The 19047-nt window shown below is 40.9% G+C and overlaps 1 protein-coding gene across 2 annotated transcripts in view; it reads right to left on the reverse strand.

Moving 5' to 3' along the window:
• fibcd1b (fibrinogen C domain containing 1b) overlaps window positions 1-19047 on the reverse strand; it is a 152762-nt gene that overhangs the window by 93048 nt on the left and 40667 nt on the right. For both annotated transcript variants that reach the window (XM_033647333.2, XM_033647334.2), the window contains one exon: window positions 8729-9208. In XM_033647333.2, coding sequence (XP_033503224.1) covers window positions 8729-9208 — 480 coding nt within the window. The remainder of the gene's footprint in view (window positions 1-8728; window positions 9209-19047) is intronic.

Raw genomic sequence — 19047 nt, forward strand, 5'->3', positions numbered from 1 at the left:
CATGCAGCACTGCATCCTACAAGAGCAGAGAGGAGCAAGGAGCAGAACCTTGGAATAAATCCTGCCAAGTGCTGAGTTAGTAAAATATATTTATATGCTGATTATCAACATCAGATGTCCACAGAGTAGAGTCAAAAGCTGATCGTTAACCCCGTCCTTTGATACCATGTTGCACTTTGCAAGCCATGTAGCTCCCAGCCACCTCTCCGCTCAGATGTTCCCACATGCTGCATGTTACAGAACACCCCATCTTTTTCATCTTTTGGCAGCTTTGTTTCATCTGACTCCTCCTCCTCCTTGAGAGCATCTGGGTGCCTAATTGTTTTCCCTGTACGCAATGTCTCTGCTGCCAATAAACTGCAGCTGGAGTTTTTTTTAATCAAAGTAAAACCCACATTTTGAATCCAGAAAATAAACTGATACCGTTCTGGATTAATATGACAAGATGCTATGCATGTTTTCCAATCACATACTTCCCTCCCACTCTAAACGATGTGCATGTTAATCGACTATTAATATACTATGAGTCTCTGCCTCACTTACTGTATCCTTCTGATTAAACAGAAATCAGAAATCCTACACGAGTAAGAGGCATCTTAAGCAAAGAGACAATGAATAAAAGATTAGTCCAGTGATGGACAGAACTTTCACACATAAAGGGAATGTTTTCATAGCAAATCATTTCATTAAGAGAGTCCCTGGTCTTTGATCAGGCTTTTGATTTTGTCTATGTGTGGTTTGGTGTAAGGCAACAAGTCTAGCTGTGCAATTTAAGAATTATTGATGAAAAAAGTATACTTCACCTGCACAATGATCATTTTTACATAAATCACCCATCCAGTGGTATGTGTTGAATTTATGAAGAAAACGTAACTTTTCTCGCATGCCTCCACTGTGAATGAAGAATCCAAAAAAGTAAAAGGGGGCTTCGTTAAAACCTCATGTACTCCACCCCCATTTTGTAGCAAAAACGCCTAAAATGACATACCCAAATTAAAATGACTGTAGCTTCTGAACCGCTCCAACTACATACAAGCATGAGGTCTTGCCAGAAAGAAAACTCCCTGAAGTTTCTTGTGAAAGTGTCAGAAACACTCTAGGTGATACAGAGACAGAGTAATGGGTCTGTGAAGTCAGTAAAAAAGACTGAAGTGAAAAGTGAAGTGAAATTGAAAAACTGAAGATTTTGCCTAAAATAAAATAAAACTTGTTTTTCAGGATGAATAACTGTCTGTGGCTTCATCTGATCAGGTAAATGACATTACGGGGCTGTAGGCACACTATCAATGAACATTTGTTTCAAATTTGAAGAGGATTGCTCAAAGTATGACCATTCTACAGTGATTTTTCGGGTCCATGTCATTGGTCCGACAGCCCATTGGTCCGACATCCCATTAGTCCGACGGTCCGCAGTGCTGAACAGCTCCCGGCAGGCGTATTTCTACCTTGATGGTGCGCCGCAACCGGCTCTGGGTCAGCTGGGAAAGGCTTGAGGCGAAACAGGCTCACGGCTTATGTGTTTGCCACTTGGTTTTTCATTTTAACCCACACCATGATCTTTCATGCTTCACAGGTTTCATTAAAAGATGAATTTGAGAAAATGACTAATGTTTTTGTTACACGTAATAATATTATGGAAACAAAACAAGATATTTAACATCAACTGCTATAGTTATATACATTTGTCAGGTGTGTGAGAGTTTGAGAACGGATGTTTAGATATACTTTAGCTGTTGTTAAATGCAGCCCCCTTTTACTCATTTCATCAATTCTTCATCAAGTCACAGTTTCTTCAGGGCTGATTCAAAACAGTAGATGCCATGTTAAACCATTTTCATCATATACAGCTGATTGTTACAGCACCCACCACTGCCACCTTTACCAAAAGGTTGACTGGCCACTTTGGCTGTGACACAGGAACAGCATTGGGATTTGTTCATTTATAAAGCCTTGATGCAAATGCTTCCACCCTACATTTCATCACTGTTAACTCTGTCCTCACATAATCTTGGTACTCGTTCACAGATAGGTTGTTGCATCACATCAGAACAGAACTAGGAAGAATGTCATTCCCTGACAGTGCACCTTATACATGGAATAATCTACAAAAAACCTTCAACCTGGACACTTTGCCACCATTATGGCCTTATTTCTGATCTTATCAATTGTGGGTCTATCACAATTGATTTCCCAGAGTCTTACATAAAGGTTTGAATGAATGAATGAATGAATGAATGGATTTTCAACCCATTAAAATGCTGATTTTTACATTTTGAAAGAAATGTCAATATTAACAACAGCATTGATGCGTTTCATAACAATACAGTCAGAAAATTTAGTTTACAGTTAAAAAAACATGTTTAAGTGAGCAATATCTCTTCAATGTTTCTGTGCTATTATTGGACACATGTCTATCTTGAGCAATGGTTCCTCATCAATATGACATTTTTATCTCACAACTTGCTGTCACAGTTTTGACAAATGTATATAACTATAGCAGTTGATGTTAAATATCTTGTTTTGTTTCCATAATATTATTACGTGTAACAAAAACATTAGTCATTTTCTCAAATTCATCTTTTAATGAATCATAAGAAACCTGTGAAGCACATTGTTCATGTTGTAGGTATCTGTAATCATCAGATAACTGTTTGGGGTATTTTTTGGGTATTTTAAAGTGCCTTTGTGTTAAAAGAAATGTAGTACTTACTATATTTACGCTGGTCTGTCTGATGATTTGGACCCTCTAAAAACAGCTACCCATTTGCTTTATTGAATTAGGTTTCTATATTATGTATCTTTTTCATTATCCACTCTCATTGAGGTTTTGAAGTTATTTATATTACACCCATGGCTGAAATGCTGTAACAAAAACTCTGTGATTTTTACTTTTTTCAAGTCCTCAAAGGACTTTGTGTCGACCAGAATGAACATCTTGAGGCAACATGGTTTTCTATTCTGCAGCAGCAGAGGTTCGCCCCAAGATCCTTACCAAAGGTTGTCGGTGTCACTTGCCCAAAATATTAATATTCCACAGGCAAATAATTCATTTTAAACTGTGACCCATGGTTCAAGGAAAGCACTAAGTCATGCTCTTACTCGCAGCCTTGCGGTCTCTTTTTTGCAGTCAGACATTGTGCAAAACTGAATGTCAAGTCAGTTGAATATGTGAACCACATTTTATGTCAGTTGGACTTCTGCTATGGGAAATCTTCCCTTCCTTTTTTTTTTTTTTTTTGCTGAAGGGGTGTATGAGTGCAGGCCACAAAACCTCCTGCTAGTGGGCATTATACATGGCTGCCTACTTTGCGTATGCACAGGACTGCCTCTGCTGGTCAGAACTAAAACAAAAAAAAAAAACATTAAAAATGTTTAATGACAAAAAGTTTGTGCCTGTTTCCATGAGAAAGATCAATGTAGCCCACACCCTGAGCGCCATGAGGAAACTGTGATGAGAATGCTTCATAAGATTTGAAGGTATACGCCACAGAAATGTGAGGATGTCAGACTGCAAGTACTTTGGGACTTGAGCAGTATGGATTTTGTGTTGGAGTTTTTTCTTGAATTGACATAAACTTTATATCTGAGATCATGTTCCTCTTTGTAAATAGAGCGGCACAGTTGAGTTGCTGTCAACAAATAGCAAAGTACAGAGCACACAGTTCATCTTTTAGTCTTTGACATGCAACTGTGTCAATGAGGCAAGGCAAATGTCAGGGAGTTAGTGCTTTGTCAGGCAGTGACAGGCTAATGTCTGTGTTTCTGCATCATTAGTTTTCCACAGGTGATAACTAAGGCGATGTTCACATACAAGAAAATGAGGATGAAATCAAATTTTTTAAGCCCTCATGTGACACTGATTTTTTCAGAGTAGTGTGGACACAGAAACGCAATTTGTTCAAATCAGATCTGGGCGTCTTTCATATGTAGGTCCTAAATCTGATACATATCTGATCACTGACCATGAGACCACTGTGAGAATGGTTATATAAGAATTTATGTGGGTTTTTCCTCATACATCCATGGTATTTCCACATCATACTTAACTGCACAAATGCAGATCACTCACCATGCAGTGTCTGAGTGGCTCTTTGAGACCACAGAAGGCTGCCATCATAGTACCTATGCCGCAGTGGGCTGCTGACGGTTTCTGACAGTGACAGCTTACTTACATTACATGACAGCATTGTTGTAAGGTGCCGACTGAGATATTGGAATTTAACCGTGGACATCCCATTTTGGAAGAACTGTTCCTTTGTAAAACCCTTAACATCGTGGCCGCACTATTCCTGACTCCTCTCCCGGCTGCAGCCACACCTCTCTCTCAACAGAACTACCAGCAATAGCGGCTAATAGCAGGTAGCCGACCAAAGTCCATTTGTTTGATAGCCTGTTATCCCCAAAACAAACGTGCATTGCTCCGAAAATATGCTATACACTCAAACAAACAGAAGCACATGCCTAATTACTATGCAGAATGACATCATCTGACTTTCCTACTATGGTGATCATTTGGGCAATGTTCACACTGATATGGGTCATTTCAAAAATGAATGTGAACAGTCTAATTGAACATTAAGTCCTGAAATGTGAATGTAGCCTAAAAGTGGTTTGACGGGATGGTTCTGTGTGTGTGTGTGTGTGTGTGTGTGTGTGTGTGTGGTAATTCCTTTATTGGAATGATTTTTATCTCAACTACCTTTTTGATGTTAATGGCTTTTCTGGCAATATTCAGTCTGGATCATGACATATTCATAGCACATAGACACTGATTAAGATACTAAATGACACTTGTCTTAATGCTAATTCAGGGAAAACATCAGGCTGATCTCCTACTGGTATCTGGTACAGTCCTCAGTCAGTTAGGGTTGTTTCTAGACTTTATGGACTATGTTGCTGCCATTGGCATTTGTAAACCTAAACCATGAGGAGCCCCCCAGGGTTCTACTCTTGGTCCTCTAATATTCACAGGTTATTGAAGGAGAAAGAAATATATTAGACTTGGGTGGTATCCATTTTTTTCTGAGCTGAGCTCCTGGTGATATAAGTCATTGTGGATTATGTGGCACTGTGAAGCTTACAATGTTGTGTTTCTAATATGCAATTAGCCTACCTAGTCAATTCTTGCTGGGTTTCAACATGTATGGCCCATAGAAAAATGAATAAATAGGAAATAAGCACCTTTCTTTCATAGATTCTTGCTGGCGAACCTTGGTGTCGTGGCGGATACAAACACATCAGCAGGCTGAATGGAGATGATGTGCAGGAAGTGGTAGCAGACTGGCAGTTGAATAAAAATTTTTGGCAAGGATGCAAATGGTCCACTAATCTTGATCAGAACTGACTGGCTCGACTTTGTCACCAGGACTAATCCCATATTACTCACAACCAGGGGCAGGGACATTTTTCTTTTTAACTTGTCCTGTAACGTTATCCCCACTACTCGCAGTTGCCGTCTGTGTTAGCTTAGCTGTATTCCATCAGTAGAGACTGACCTCTAGTAGTGCATGTCAAACACTCATATCAGTTTAATGGACAAAGGAGCATCTGTATTTTTGACGGCATTAATAACCTTCAGGATTTCTTAATACCCTGGTATACCTGAATAGCTTGATACCGCCCAAGCCTATAACACACTGCCAGTATAATATAAGAGTTTTGACTCAGAGCAAACACGAGCAACATGCTGCATCTTGTCCATCACTCTGAAGCCTAACCATCAGTTTAATGTATTGTTATCTTCCTATATTTTACTGGTCCCATCAGTGTGATGTATTTGAATGAAAATGTGCACCTTTCTATTTTAGGCTGTAAGCAGCCACTGTGAAAAATGTACATGTCGGTTTGAGAAAAATCAAAACAAATCGCTGCTAAACCCACCACAATCAGATTCTCCTGCTTATCTCCTCAGGGGCATGTGAAAGGGTTTCTCTCTATATGGCAGGGTGAAACGGTTCTTCAGGGGGCTGCAGTGCACACAGAGCCATTACTAACACTGGCACAGTCAGCTCTGTGTCATCGTATAAATCAGAAGTCCTGGCCACAGGTGGCCCATAGATCACACAGTCACACCATGGTGTCAGGCAGAAACAGCGGATGTGCACACCACATGCCTTGCCTCCAAAGAGGAAATCAATCACCTGGAGTGTCTGGACTGCCAGCACCACCCCCACTTAGCCCCAGTGTCCAGCACGCTATGCCACCTACACCACATTAATAGCAGCAGGGACAAACCCTCGCTCTACCTCCATTGTACTACCAATCAGCACCCATGGTTTCTTAGCCCACGGAGGCAGAGCAAACCAATCCAGTGAGTTTTTGAGTGATTTCAAAACAATGCTGAACCCTGAGCTAAAGAGAGCTGGCTTAAAGAAAGGACTGGCAGAAGCAGAATGCATTCAGTTGTTTGAGCTGTATGGCTGGCAGCTATGAAATCTATTTACTGCAGAATAGAGAGACGGAGTCTGATGGGCCAAAATTAAAAGAGCATGTGGTGTGAAGATTTTCCACGCACATTTAGGAAATGCATCGTCAATAAATCAATGTGGACAGTGTGAGACTAAAGGGGGTCTAATCATGTTTTCATCCAATGCGGAGTCTGTCTTACACATCGAGGGGAAACATGTTGTTATCTTATTGAATTAATGTGCAAGTTGTTCTGTTTTTTAAACCATGATGGGCATCTTTTCCCCAGTGACCTCATCTTCAAGCACTAGACTGTGTTAGTTCTATTCAGTGAAACATGAGGCCTATTTGCACTTTAATTTAGCCGTTATTCGACTTGTACAGTGTAAAAAGAAATTAAAATAGTCAAGTTGGCATTGGCTTAGTGAATGATGGCGTTTTGATTTTGCAGTCAGGAAAAGGAAGGGACTAAATGAAACCAACTTCAAGTCCAATTAGCTGTCACACGTCTTAAGGTGGTTTCACAATCAATATATATTGATAGGTGTTTCACAATCCAGTCCTTGAGCGCTTCTGTACAGTACTTAAAGTCATGACTCCAGCAGTGAGTCTGGCACACTGCACTTGGTTCATCTGTTTACTGCTCAACCAATCACACCCATGTTCAACCACAAAAGCCAAAGGAATTAGAATTAGCACCTCATGTTTGTATGCCTCCAGTTAGTTGCAGTTACAGTTTACACCCATGTCTGTCCAGACTCATATGTAGCCGTGACAGTAGACTTCAAATATGTATGTTGCTGCAAAAGCTACAAATTCTAAAACATAGATGCTTCACACGTGTCTTTAACCTGGCAGCACATACGTTATATACAGTTACCACAGTTTTGAGGTGGGTAGCCAAGATTAGTGTCACCAATTCAGTATCCAACTAAATGTCTCCCCTTCTGTTCCTGTGTAATGATGTTGAATAATAGACAGAGAAGTGTTTTTGCACAATATAATGATGTCACAGTGAAGTTGAATTTGAGCTTTTGGATATAAAATGCAATCACTTCATCATTCTATCCTATTGAACATTTGTATGAAAATTTGTGATAATTAGTGTAAAATTTCTTGAGTTATGGACAAAAACATCTGTGTGAGGTCACAGTGACCTTTTAACGTTGACCACCAAATTCTAATCAGTTCATCCTTGAGTCCAAATGGATGTTTGTGCCAAATTTGAGGAAATTCCCTTAAGGCGTTCTTGAAATGTCATGTTCAAGGCAATTGTACGTACGTACATCAGGCCCCCAGGAAGTGTGTTAGACTTTGAAGCCAATTTGGAATAGTGGCCAAATCGTGTAACTACAACCTCCTGGTCTGTCAAGTGATGCCATTAGGCTCAAAAAGACTTTTTCCCCATAGACTTACATTGGGGAAGACATGTCTGTAAATCAGTGGTTCCATTTTTTGGAGCGTCACAATCCACACGCAGTGACAATCGGGATTTGATCCATTAAGCCTGAACAGATTTGAATTTTTAAACATTTGACCTCCGTTCAAATTAGCAAAGGGCTAAACCACAAGTGGCCTGCTTGGCCAGCAGAATTCAAAGTCTATAGTGCACTTACTCTATGGGCCCAATGACGCAGAAGATCCGGGAAATTTACACCCAGGAAGTTAAATTTGCCACTGAGCAACTTTTATAGGACTGAATTGCACTCTGCCTCTAACACTGTATCCAGTTCTCTGCATACCCTCAGGACATACATTAATACAGCCACAGGTTGTTGGTACATAACTCTTTGTTGTCTTCAAGCCACAGTTCAGCATCTAAACAGCTATCAACCAAGTGGGCACAATTCATGGCTGCGTGCCAGGATCGAACAACAATGCAAAATATTACATGTTAACCATTCCAGACTTATTTTTGATTACACTAGTAATTGACATTAAACTACTTAAAAAAAAGAAGGGAGAACAATTCAATGATCTCAAATGATTTCAATGATCATTATTTCAGCCCTACATATTTGGCTTTGGCTTTGGCTTTGGCTTTGGCATTTTTCTGGTGAATTAAATTCTTGTTTGCTGTTTTATTGTCATGATAATGATCATGGGATAAAATGATGTGCTATTACATATTAATATATTCTTGTGGGGCAGTCTTTGCAGTCGTTGCAAATATAAAACAAAATGTGAGGAAAGATACAACTGGAATTTCATTATCAGTGTCTTATTTGTTTTATATTGTGCCTCAATGCGCTCTGACCTGGCTGGTGTACTCTCTATGACCTTACAATGAGGTCCACTGTGTCAGTGTGTGTATGTGTCTCACCTGTATGAGGCGTCCCTGCTCCGTCTGCAGCGTGTTGAGGTCTTGCCCCAGGCTGCCCTGCCCCCTGCGCAAGGATTCATAGTCCATTTTCAGTTGCCCGGCGTGTGCTGACAGCTTCGCCACCTCCTCAGCCAGATTGACAAGAAGAGCCCGATCCTGGCCTTTCACTGACTTCAGGTCAGAATCATGGTCAGTTAGCGAGTGGAGCAGTGATGTCTGCACACCCTCCAGGCGCAAAAAGTTACTGTTATAGTCGGGACAGTTGGGATCGATGAAGATGTTGATACGAGAGCCATCGCCTCTCTCAACAGTGACCAGGGCATTGGCTTCATCCTGATTGGTAGAGATGTGGGGTAGGCCATCAGACATGGGTGGGGCCTGGTAGTGATTCATAAAAAGGATGGTGCCAGTTACGGTGACAGCCAGCAATACAGCCACGAATAGCAGGATAGTGCAGAGCAGGTAGCTGCAGCTCATCCTCTGTGAGTAGGAGGGAATGAGGGAGGGAAGGGAGGAAATAAGGAAGGAAGAGAAAAAGTAGATGTTAGGATCAAAGTTGCTAGAATACTAAAAACTTGCCTTGTTCCAAAAGAAATTACTTTCATCCATCACTGGGGATATTTTGAATGCCAGATGCTCAGTACTCAGCAATATAAACATATTCCCATCTGTCAGAATGTAGTTTTGAATGATTTATGTAGCAACATAATGTAGATTCCTTCAACTGCCAGTCCTCTTAAAAATCAAAATCCTTTAACATCCTTTAAATGTCATAGTGGTGCAGTAAACTGAGGAAGCTAGCCTGAGACACCTCTGGTCAAAGCACTATCTTTCCATTTCAGAGGCAGGAAGGAAAACAATAAAAACCTGAAACAATGGTTGCCAGGAAGAGAAAGTAAAACAAAAAGAGACTCAGACAGCCTATAGAATTTAAATGAACGCACAGAGAGTAGAATCCTCTTAGAGGAAAAAAGCCAACCTCTACCAGTAACATGGTCTCCATTAACTGGACTATAAAAGGCCAGTATGATGGCCCTTTATGATCCGGCTACATTTTTCCACTCAGGTCAAGAGAACTAGCAATGAATAGGAGCGAGCAATATGGCCCACCTATGCATGATTAACAATGCTTGGCTCCCCCATATCTTCCTCCAAATGAATCAGCATATGATCTCTTACTGATTTTTTTTTCTGCATCGGAGAATGTTCCCTCTGTGAGAATATGTGGGCAGGTGTGTGTGAGCGTGTGTTTGCATGTGAAAGTGTGAGTGAGTGCAAGCTCATTAATATGTAAATTGCCTGCACAAGCAAAGTGAAGCACACTAATAGACAGCTAATGGTCTGCTTTACGAGAGAGGTTTATGGTTACTTTAATGCGAAGAAAATCAATTGTGTTGTCCAGGAAATACTCCTATCTGCCGCGTTTACCCACAATAAAAAAGTTGTAACTGCCCCGACAGCTTGTCCATCCGAAATACGGGCTCTGTGCACAACAAGTGTGCATGGCGTACGCTATGTGGAAACCATATGAGCTCTCAATTATTAACCCATATAGTGATGGCACACACAAAAAAGGGACCTATTTGAGGTCTGAGGATGATTTCTCTCTCATGGGCCTCAATTGTAGCCCTCGTCGGTCCAATCATGAGCCAAAGTAAATGCACACAAAAGGGGTTCATGTGGGGCCAGAGGATGGTTTTCTCACATGGGTCCCATTTGTAACCCCCTGGCTTCATTCACAACTCACATGGGCAGACACATATGGGGCCTGGAGCCAGCGAGCAAATTTCGCTGGGCCTGGCGAGTCTCTGCTGGATGCCTCTGTTTCTGAGCTTCACAAAAATATATTTTAGCTGTGATTTATAAAATCTATCCCCCACTGCAAACAACAAGCACACATGGACTTGGTAAATAACACAGTAGATGCATGTGGTAGATTACTGCATTTGAACAAGAACTGTATTTGGTAAATCTCAGAAGACAAGCTGTTTCAACAGAGTGGGTGATTGGAGAATGACTGCTTTCATCACGTGTTGCATGTTTTATTGATTTATTTTTCATTTACTCCTGTGTTATAAAAATCCATTTCACAGGATCTACGTGTGGAGCACATTGATTTAATTAATGCATTATAGTTATTCTGCAGGGGCCAACTTTACTGTGGCCGCTGTTTTCAGGACACCGCTGGCATCTACGGAAGCACTGTCACTGCAAACTGCCCCAAGGCTCTATTTGTCCAAATGGATTTGAAGATGTGCACACATGCATGGGCACACACACATAATTTGCACACAACTCTTTCTGCCTAATACTTGTTACAGACAGGCAAGTACATGCACATATTGAACATTAAAAAACTGGATTACTTTGTCAGAACCTTCTCACTTCTTCCTGTTTTTTCACCCAAATGCATCATCACAGAAAAGAGCTCCGGGGAAGCATTGCCAAACATAACATTTTTTTTGTATCCTTGCTCTAACTTAAAATGTAGACCCTGACTGCATGATGAAATCTCTCTTTGCATGTCAAACAGTTTTTTTTTCTTTCCCCTGTGTGTTTGAGTGCAGGTGCAGCTGAGTGATTTTGACTGGGCTTGGCTCTCTATGTAAGTGTGTATGAATGTGTGTGTGTGTCAGGGTGTCGTCTGTGCTGTACATAATGTGTATAATAGCGTCATGCTGCAGAATGGCTGCAGTGTAACATTAGGAGGGGTTCACTGAGCTCCGTCACCAGCGAGCCAAGACATCAGTGGAAACCATCATGGGCACTGCACTAAATACTCACTGCTAGCATACTGATTGTTAATTTAAATTCCAGGAGATATGGTGCTGTGCACAGACATTTTGTAGGGCAGGTGCTACAGTGGAATAAAGGGCATCCCTTCCACATTTTTTTGCAGGCACAAAATGCTGGTGCAAAAAAAACCCCATAAAAATAATAATTGTACTCACACAAAGTGCACCTTGACAGGAGGTTTTTATCTGCCAGCACCAGAGGGTTTCTTGAGGCCTGGGTATCAGGTCCCCAGGAAACCCACCCTTGCAGCAAATTCTTCCCAGTGGCCACATGTGGTATTGCAGCAGAAAAAAAACCCTGTGGCCCAAAAAGCATTTTCCTGGTAGGCCACCACTGAAAAAACATAACCCTTTTGTAAAACTGCTGACAGGACACCTCAAACTGCAAACAAAGTCAGCTATGATTCTTTTTTATTCTGAATTTTTGAGCCATAGTGGTTTTATATTTGTAAAACTTTCCTTAAGCCAAGAAAAGCGATTTAAAAAATCTGTGACATCATCACAATGTAAAGTCTATAGGTCCTAACACACCAAACTTCTCACCTCACACCTCTCAGGCAGGCACAGAACATACGTGCTTGCTGTCTGTTAGTTTTGGCATGTTAATGTGCAACTTCTTGACCAAAAAAAGGCAATATAAGGTGATGCAGCAGAGGGCTCCTGTCGCCACTAGTTCTCTGATGTCAGTTTGGTGTGTCTGGGCCTTAAGAGCTTAGCAGGAACCTATGGGCATGGCCAACAGGAGACACGCAAGGCCTACTGTGCAGATTCAGAGGGCCACGTATAACAGACATATACCCAGAAGCTAGAAAACTTTTTTGGTGAATGTGCCGGGCAAGCAACCCCATTGGAATGAACAGGCGCCATCTTGGCATCCGGTATCTAGTTATTATTAAACTCTATGCTAAGCACATACAGTATATTTGTGCACAGTAATGAGCAGGGGAAATATCTGTCTAGCTTACATATGAGGTGTCTAAATATCTACACTATAAACACTCAACAGCTGCTACACATACACATTCATTTTCTCCATTCCTCTTTTATTTATATCAGGCAACAACAGCAAAAAAAACAACAACGCCACATTGTGCACGCTTTTGTGGTCTATATAATAACCACTCACAATCACAAAAATCTTTACACAAAATTGAACAACACTGTTGGAAAATTAACCAATTATACCCTTCAATCTACAAAGTAGGCCTATGTTCAGTTGCAACAATCAGGCAAAATGCTCCTCTCCTCTCTTCTCCCCAATATTTTCTCTACTTCTTGACTTTACTCTCCTCTTCGTAATTTGTTCTCCTCCTCTCAACCACCCCTACCACCCCCTTTTTCAATCCTCACGCGCTAAAACTTACAATTTTCTCTCAATAATCTTCAAGTATTCTTAAAGTAACACAAAAAAACAGATGCATGCAGGTCCTCGCTCCTCCTCTGCATTCATTACGCACCGCAGCCCAAACAGAACGATGACCCAGCCGAGGTCATATATGTGAGGCCTTCAGACCATTCTGATTTCTCACTTTGCAACCAACCTCTGGAAAGCAAACTCTTTGAGTTTTAAAGTGGAAAGCAGATCTTGGAAAACAAAAACCTTTGGATCACTTAACTTTGTGGGAAACCAAAGAGCCCAGAAATGGCCCGCGGTAGACCATAAATGCAGGAGGAGCACCTGCATACAGTAACCATGCAGGTAAGACGACTTTAAGATTTATTTTAGCATCTTATTTGTTAATTCATACTCTTAAAGTTGTTTAAAGTGCTGTCAGTGTCGCAATCAATGTAACTTTTTAAGATCAAAGGTAGACAGTTCACACCATGTTATTATGCCTACATGGTGTGAACTGTCCAGATTTAGTGAAAACAGGCTCTCATCCATGATTTCTCATGTACAATGAGTATTTGATCAACAGAATGTGTTGAGTATGCCAGTACAGGTGTGTAATGTATTAACAATTAGTGTAGTGATTGAAAAACACTGAGGGCATCAAATCTTACAAAGGTGATGTCGATTAATGCCAAAAATGTAATTTGTAATTGTGCAACATGAAAACAATGGACCTATTAGGAGTGAGCATCAGGATGTAAGGACACACAGGTCTCCACTATCATCCACCCAATCAGGGCTGTCAGATATGATATTACAGTTTAAGTATTCAATTTCAACATTGATGCATTTTATGTTTCTCAAAACCTGTTTCTTATTTTGCCCTTTTGCCTAAAGATAGTAAACAAGTGTTGACAGCTCACTTTTAGATTTTATTCCCACAAAGCTTTGCATTCACAGACCTCATGATTTTCACCTTAGTTGTTCTCAGACCACTCTGTGCCATCTCTTCCTGTCAAACAAAATGTGTGTACCTCACTCGCTCCTCCTCTACTGCAGACCTTCATCGAGCTATAAGGGAATGAGGACAGTCAATAATGTCCTGACTGGCTCCTCCTCCATCAAACACCAATCGGACTAATTTGTGACTTGCAAAAAATTAGGAAGAAAGTTTGCCTGAAATATAGGATTGAAATTGCGGGGATTGTCAGTCTGTATTACAAAATTACTTTTTGACAGTTATGGTCCTCCTTCAGTAGCAGTTTATGACAAAACAAATCACCCTTTGAGCATTGCAACCTTTTTCCTTGACCCTCCCCTGTCTCCTGAGACTTCTGCCCCTCTACCTTTAGCCCTCTCCATCGCTTTCATCCCCAGCCTCCCCTGATCCCCCTTGACCCTCTGGCCCCACCTCTTTAAAATATCTTGTGCAATGGGCAGACCTCTCAAGCACTGCAGGAATGAATTTGGAAGGGATGTGACGAAAGATGCATGGCACACATCTGAAAACCTGTCTTTCAAAAAGAGACCTGAGTGTAGGACGAGGGTCTTTGAATAGCAGGAGATGGATTCTTCTGTGGTTGCAAAAGGCACTGAAGGATTTGTGATCACCATGAGCTTCTAACGTCACCCAAGAGAACATGACAGTATAGCAGGAAATGCAGACTACTTCTAACTTAGGTGTATGACATTGAACTACATTTGCAAAGTTGTCCAGGCTGTTCTAAAGTTTTTATACTTCTTTCTGGCCCTGTCTGATCTTTTCCATAGCAGATTCACTGTATGTTGTTGACCTGAAAATAGTCTGAAGGTTGGGGCCACAGGGTGGTTGTGGGCAGTTATTGTTGTCAATCGGCATTGTTAATGTTGAAAAAAGATATTCCATATTCATTCATTTGTTTTGTTTTTTATTTGATGCGGTATGTGAGGATCTTTTGTGGGATGAAGCCTATGGTTTTTAGCTCTGACCAGCAGTTCTATAACTCACTCCGTCGGCTAGTTTGTTGATCACTTGGTCAGTGAAATCATTATCAGGTTGGCTTAATCCTCATTCTGTCACTTGCTGAAAACCTACAGAGAGTAATTTAGCATACCTACATAGATTGGGAAATCTAATTTACTCCCCTTACCCTTTGAAACTAGCTGAACTACAACTTGGCCCCCATAATCCTGCAGGTAACTGAAGTCAGTTAACAGCCCAATAGCCAGACAAAAATGTTGGCAGTGCACACGTTTGCAAACCAAGGACATGTCACATTTCTTCATTACATGTGTCATATCAATGTTTCTGAAGTGACATAGTTCTGATTACATGTATATGAGCTGATTTTGTCATCCAGAGGTGGAGGGGATGGTGGATAGCTCGACACCTCAGTAAGATGCCCGCGAAGCTGCAGAGTACTGGTCGAGACCAGCAAACAATAAAGCCCAGTGTTTATAGCAACCCATCGCTGTGTTTCCATTGGCTTTTCATCCACTAAGCATGGGTGTTTTTTTAGCAACCTGTGGCTGTGTCTCCATTGTTCCAAGAAAGGCAGTTGATTGTTTTGTTTCCAGGCAAGCTACTGCCAAGAAAAGCTGCTGTTTTTACAGAGACATTGCTGTGTTTCTTGCGGAGATAGTGCCACAAAAGCGGTTGTTTTTTGGCGACCAATGGCTGTGTTTCCACTGGGGATAGTGCCACAAAAAGCAGTTGTTTTTTTAGCGACCCACTGCTGTGTTTCCATTGGCTTATTAGCTACCAAATGTCAGTGTTTTTTGGCAACCCATGGCTGTGCCAAGAAAGGTGTTGTTTTACCAAGACATCACTGCATTTCCTGCCAGGATAGTGCCAAAAAAGCTGCTGTTTTTTTTGTTGTTGTTGTTTATTTACCAAGGCACCCCTGTGCTTCCACTGTGTGTAGATTGTGCCACAAAAAACAAGTATTTTCAGTCAAAACAGATTCTTTTCCTTACCTTAACCAAGTGGTTCTTAAACCTAGACACACATTAACCATAGTGCTGTTGAAACAGACAGAATATCCAACATAACCACTGAACAGTATCGTACATTTGTAATGTATCAGTGGTTTAGCAGAAATGTACAATGCCAACATTTATTCTGGTGATCGCATTGCAGATAAGGTAGCACATTGGTTGTGGCACCTATAGGCAGTGCAGGGGAAAAAGCACACGGCTAATGATACTGTTTATAAATAGACTTGCAAGAAAGGTTTCACTGACCCAGCAACAAGCTTGGGACAATTCTACCCCACTTTTTCTGAGGTCAGACTGACATGAAGCCAGAGGGAATGGCTTGAAGAAAGAAAAAGTCAGCATGCCAATGATGTGTGGAGGTTTAGCTGCTGCCTCTCTATTATTATTTTGTTTTCCAATGGTCCAAAAAAAAAAAACAAAAAAAAAAACAGCAACCTGCTTCATGTCTCAAGGGAACATATGGTCTCTTACTCAGCCCAAAGAGTAGCAGGAGGGTAATGACACTGAGAATGGTACGCAAGCGCCTTCTAAACGCTGTTTTTTTTTTTTTTGGAAATGATTCTCTCAATCGCACAGCAGGAGCCCTCTCTGTAATTAGTGACTGACTTTGAGATCCTCTCCTGTCTCCACTCATGCTACGCCATGGGATTCGAGAGGACAACAGGGGAATTCTGATGTTCTGATGGAGAGATGGAAAAGGAGAGGCAGAGAATGAGAGAGAATTCTTCTCTATGAAAATGATGTTGTCCTCCCACGCAGGAACATTGGCAGACAGTTCTTGGACAAAAGGCTTTGTCTGCTCATTAGATAAGCAGGAAAGCAGCAGGAGTCTTGCATGCTCTCTCACTTCCTCTCTTTCTCCCCTTCAAACACAAATATACATACACACATATATGCTGATGTATACACACAGAGAGTTTCACATTGATGCTACCCAACTAGCGCTCATAGAATGGCACAAACATCTCTAAATGCTGAAATGGCGCATGTACGCATAGCAAGCCTAATGCAACAATTTTAAATGGAGGGATTTTCACCAATCCCACTTCCGTTTCATTCACATTCACCTGCAGCTTGAATAATACGCTCACATCAGTATTCAACACATAGCTTGTCCCAAAATTATGCCATGCAATCAAGCTCCTTTTCTTGGTGCAGCCATCATCACGCTGCCGAGTTCAAAGCATTCGCAGAGCCTAAACTTGTCTAATACTTGTGTGTTTGGTACTTGAGCTGAGGCTGTGCCATCACTGCTGCGGCGTGGCAAAATGTAACGTGTAATGTGCAATAATCCTTTGCATTGCCATCACCAAAGCAGGGAAAAAGCGGATTGTGATGAAAAAGCGTCGTCGATGATACCTAATCCCCTCGGCAGGTGAGCAAGTCACTATTTATGGTGTGCCCTGGTTTTTACTGGAAGGAAGGTGGTGGGATACATACAAGAGGACACACAGTACACAGATGAAGCAAAAGGGGGATTTTGTATACAGGACACTGCTTTCTATTTCTTTGACTCATCCACTTCTACCCCGATCAATGTTTGCTGGAACCTATACAACCAACAATATACAGTTTGACAGGAAAGTCCAAGTCAAACTCAGATTTAGAGCTGAAACAATGAGTCAATTAATCGATAATACAATTAAGAGAAAATACATCAGCAACAGTTTTCATAATCGATTAATTGTTTTTGTCATTGTTCAAGCATCAATGCCAAATATTCACTGGCTCCAGCCTCTCAAATATGACTTCTTGTTCTGTCTTAGTGTGATAATAAAATTAAACATCTTTTTTAGGCCGTTGGTCGGAAAATAAGCTATTTGAAGACGTCACCTTTGACTCAAGAAAACCATTTCTTTACTACTTTGCCATTTCATAGGCCGTGCAGTTAATTGCAATAATAATCAGCAGATTGATCGATAATGAAAACTAATGGAAACTGCGCTCTGATTTGAGAAGCACTGCATTACAAATGGGTAATATGTTAATGAACAGTGTTCTAATTCAGAGGGAAAAAAAAGATATGATAAAAATGATAATGCAACATCTGCTGAAATTTTAGTTTTAACAGTATGACATGTTTATCACAATAAAGCCCCTAATGTAGTGAGGGCTGGGTATTGAGAACAGGAACTAAATTGGTACCACTTCCTGACTGGTCAGTACAGAAATATTGATTGATTGAAGTTCCTGGATAGGCGGCGCTGCTATCAGTATTTATGTATGTACCTGGTGTTTGAACATCCCCTAATGATGACAAAGCTGCAAAATTATATTTGACATTGCATAATTGCATGTTTATATTCTGTGCTCTCCAGGAGAAAGTGAAGGCTTGAAGGCGTGTCAAGGGGTAACACCAGTGTTGGGCAGTAACGCGTTATTAGTAACACATTACAGTAATGCCATTAGTTTTGGCAGTAACTTATACTCTTACGCGTTAGTTTTTAAATTCAGTAACTCAGTTACCATTACCAAACTGTGCGTTACTCCATTATTTTTGGCCAGGGTTTAAAACGGCACGCAGCATGTAGTATTCCTTCACAACCTGAAGTTCCCTTTCACTAAAACATTTTAGCCCTAAACAATAAGAGATAGTCAAGTCAGATAGAGGTATATGAACAATTCTTACCAGAGCATCTTAATGAAACACTTCTCTCACCATCTCTGAAGTCACTGTCGACCTGCTGGCCTCACCACAGTGCTGTACATTAAGCGGTAGCGCTACTGTAGATTTTTAGTCCCAGTAACGTTACATCCAGTGACGTGATATCCATTGTTATCCAGAGGAAGCTCTTGTTGTGGACAGACAATGTCTGCAGTGGGCGACAGACTCAACATCATCATGTAGCTCTACAAATGTTCTCTTCAGGTCATTTTCCATATTTGTATCCAAGTACCGTAGTTGTAAAACGTTTAGCTGCCTGACAGCGAGTAACTCCACTGTAGAAGACAGTTGCATGTTTCCTATACCGTTCAGTTGTTTTGTCAAGTTGTAGTCTGACAGGTGTAACTAAAACGTTACTTTTCTCAGTAACGCATTACTTTTTGGTTTAAGTAACTGAGTCACTAACTTTTTAATGAAGTAACTAGTAACAGTAACTAGTTACTATTTTTGTCAATAACTAGCACAACACTGGGTAACACCTACAACAAATAAAATATTCTGAAGCAGTGCAGCGTTTGCCTGCTTCAGCAGAGACCTAATTTAGCGTTAC

This window comes from Epinephelus lanceolatus, chromosome 19 (assembly GCF_041903045.1).
Source record: "Epinephelus lanceolatus isolate andai-2023 chromosome 19, ASM4190304v1, whole genome shotgun sequence".
Taxonomy (NCBI): domain Eukaryota; kingdom Metazoa; phylum Chordata; class Actinopteri; order Perciformes; family Serranidae; genus Epinephelus; species Epinephelus lanceolatus.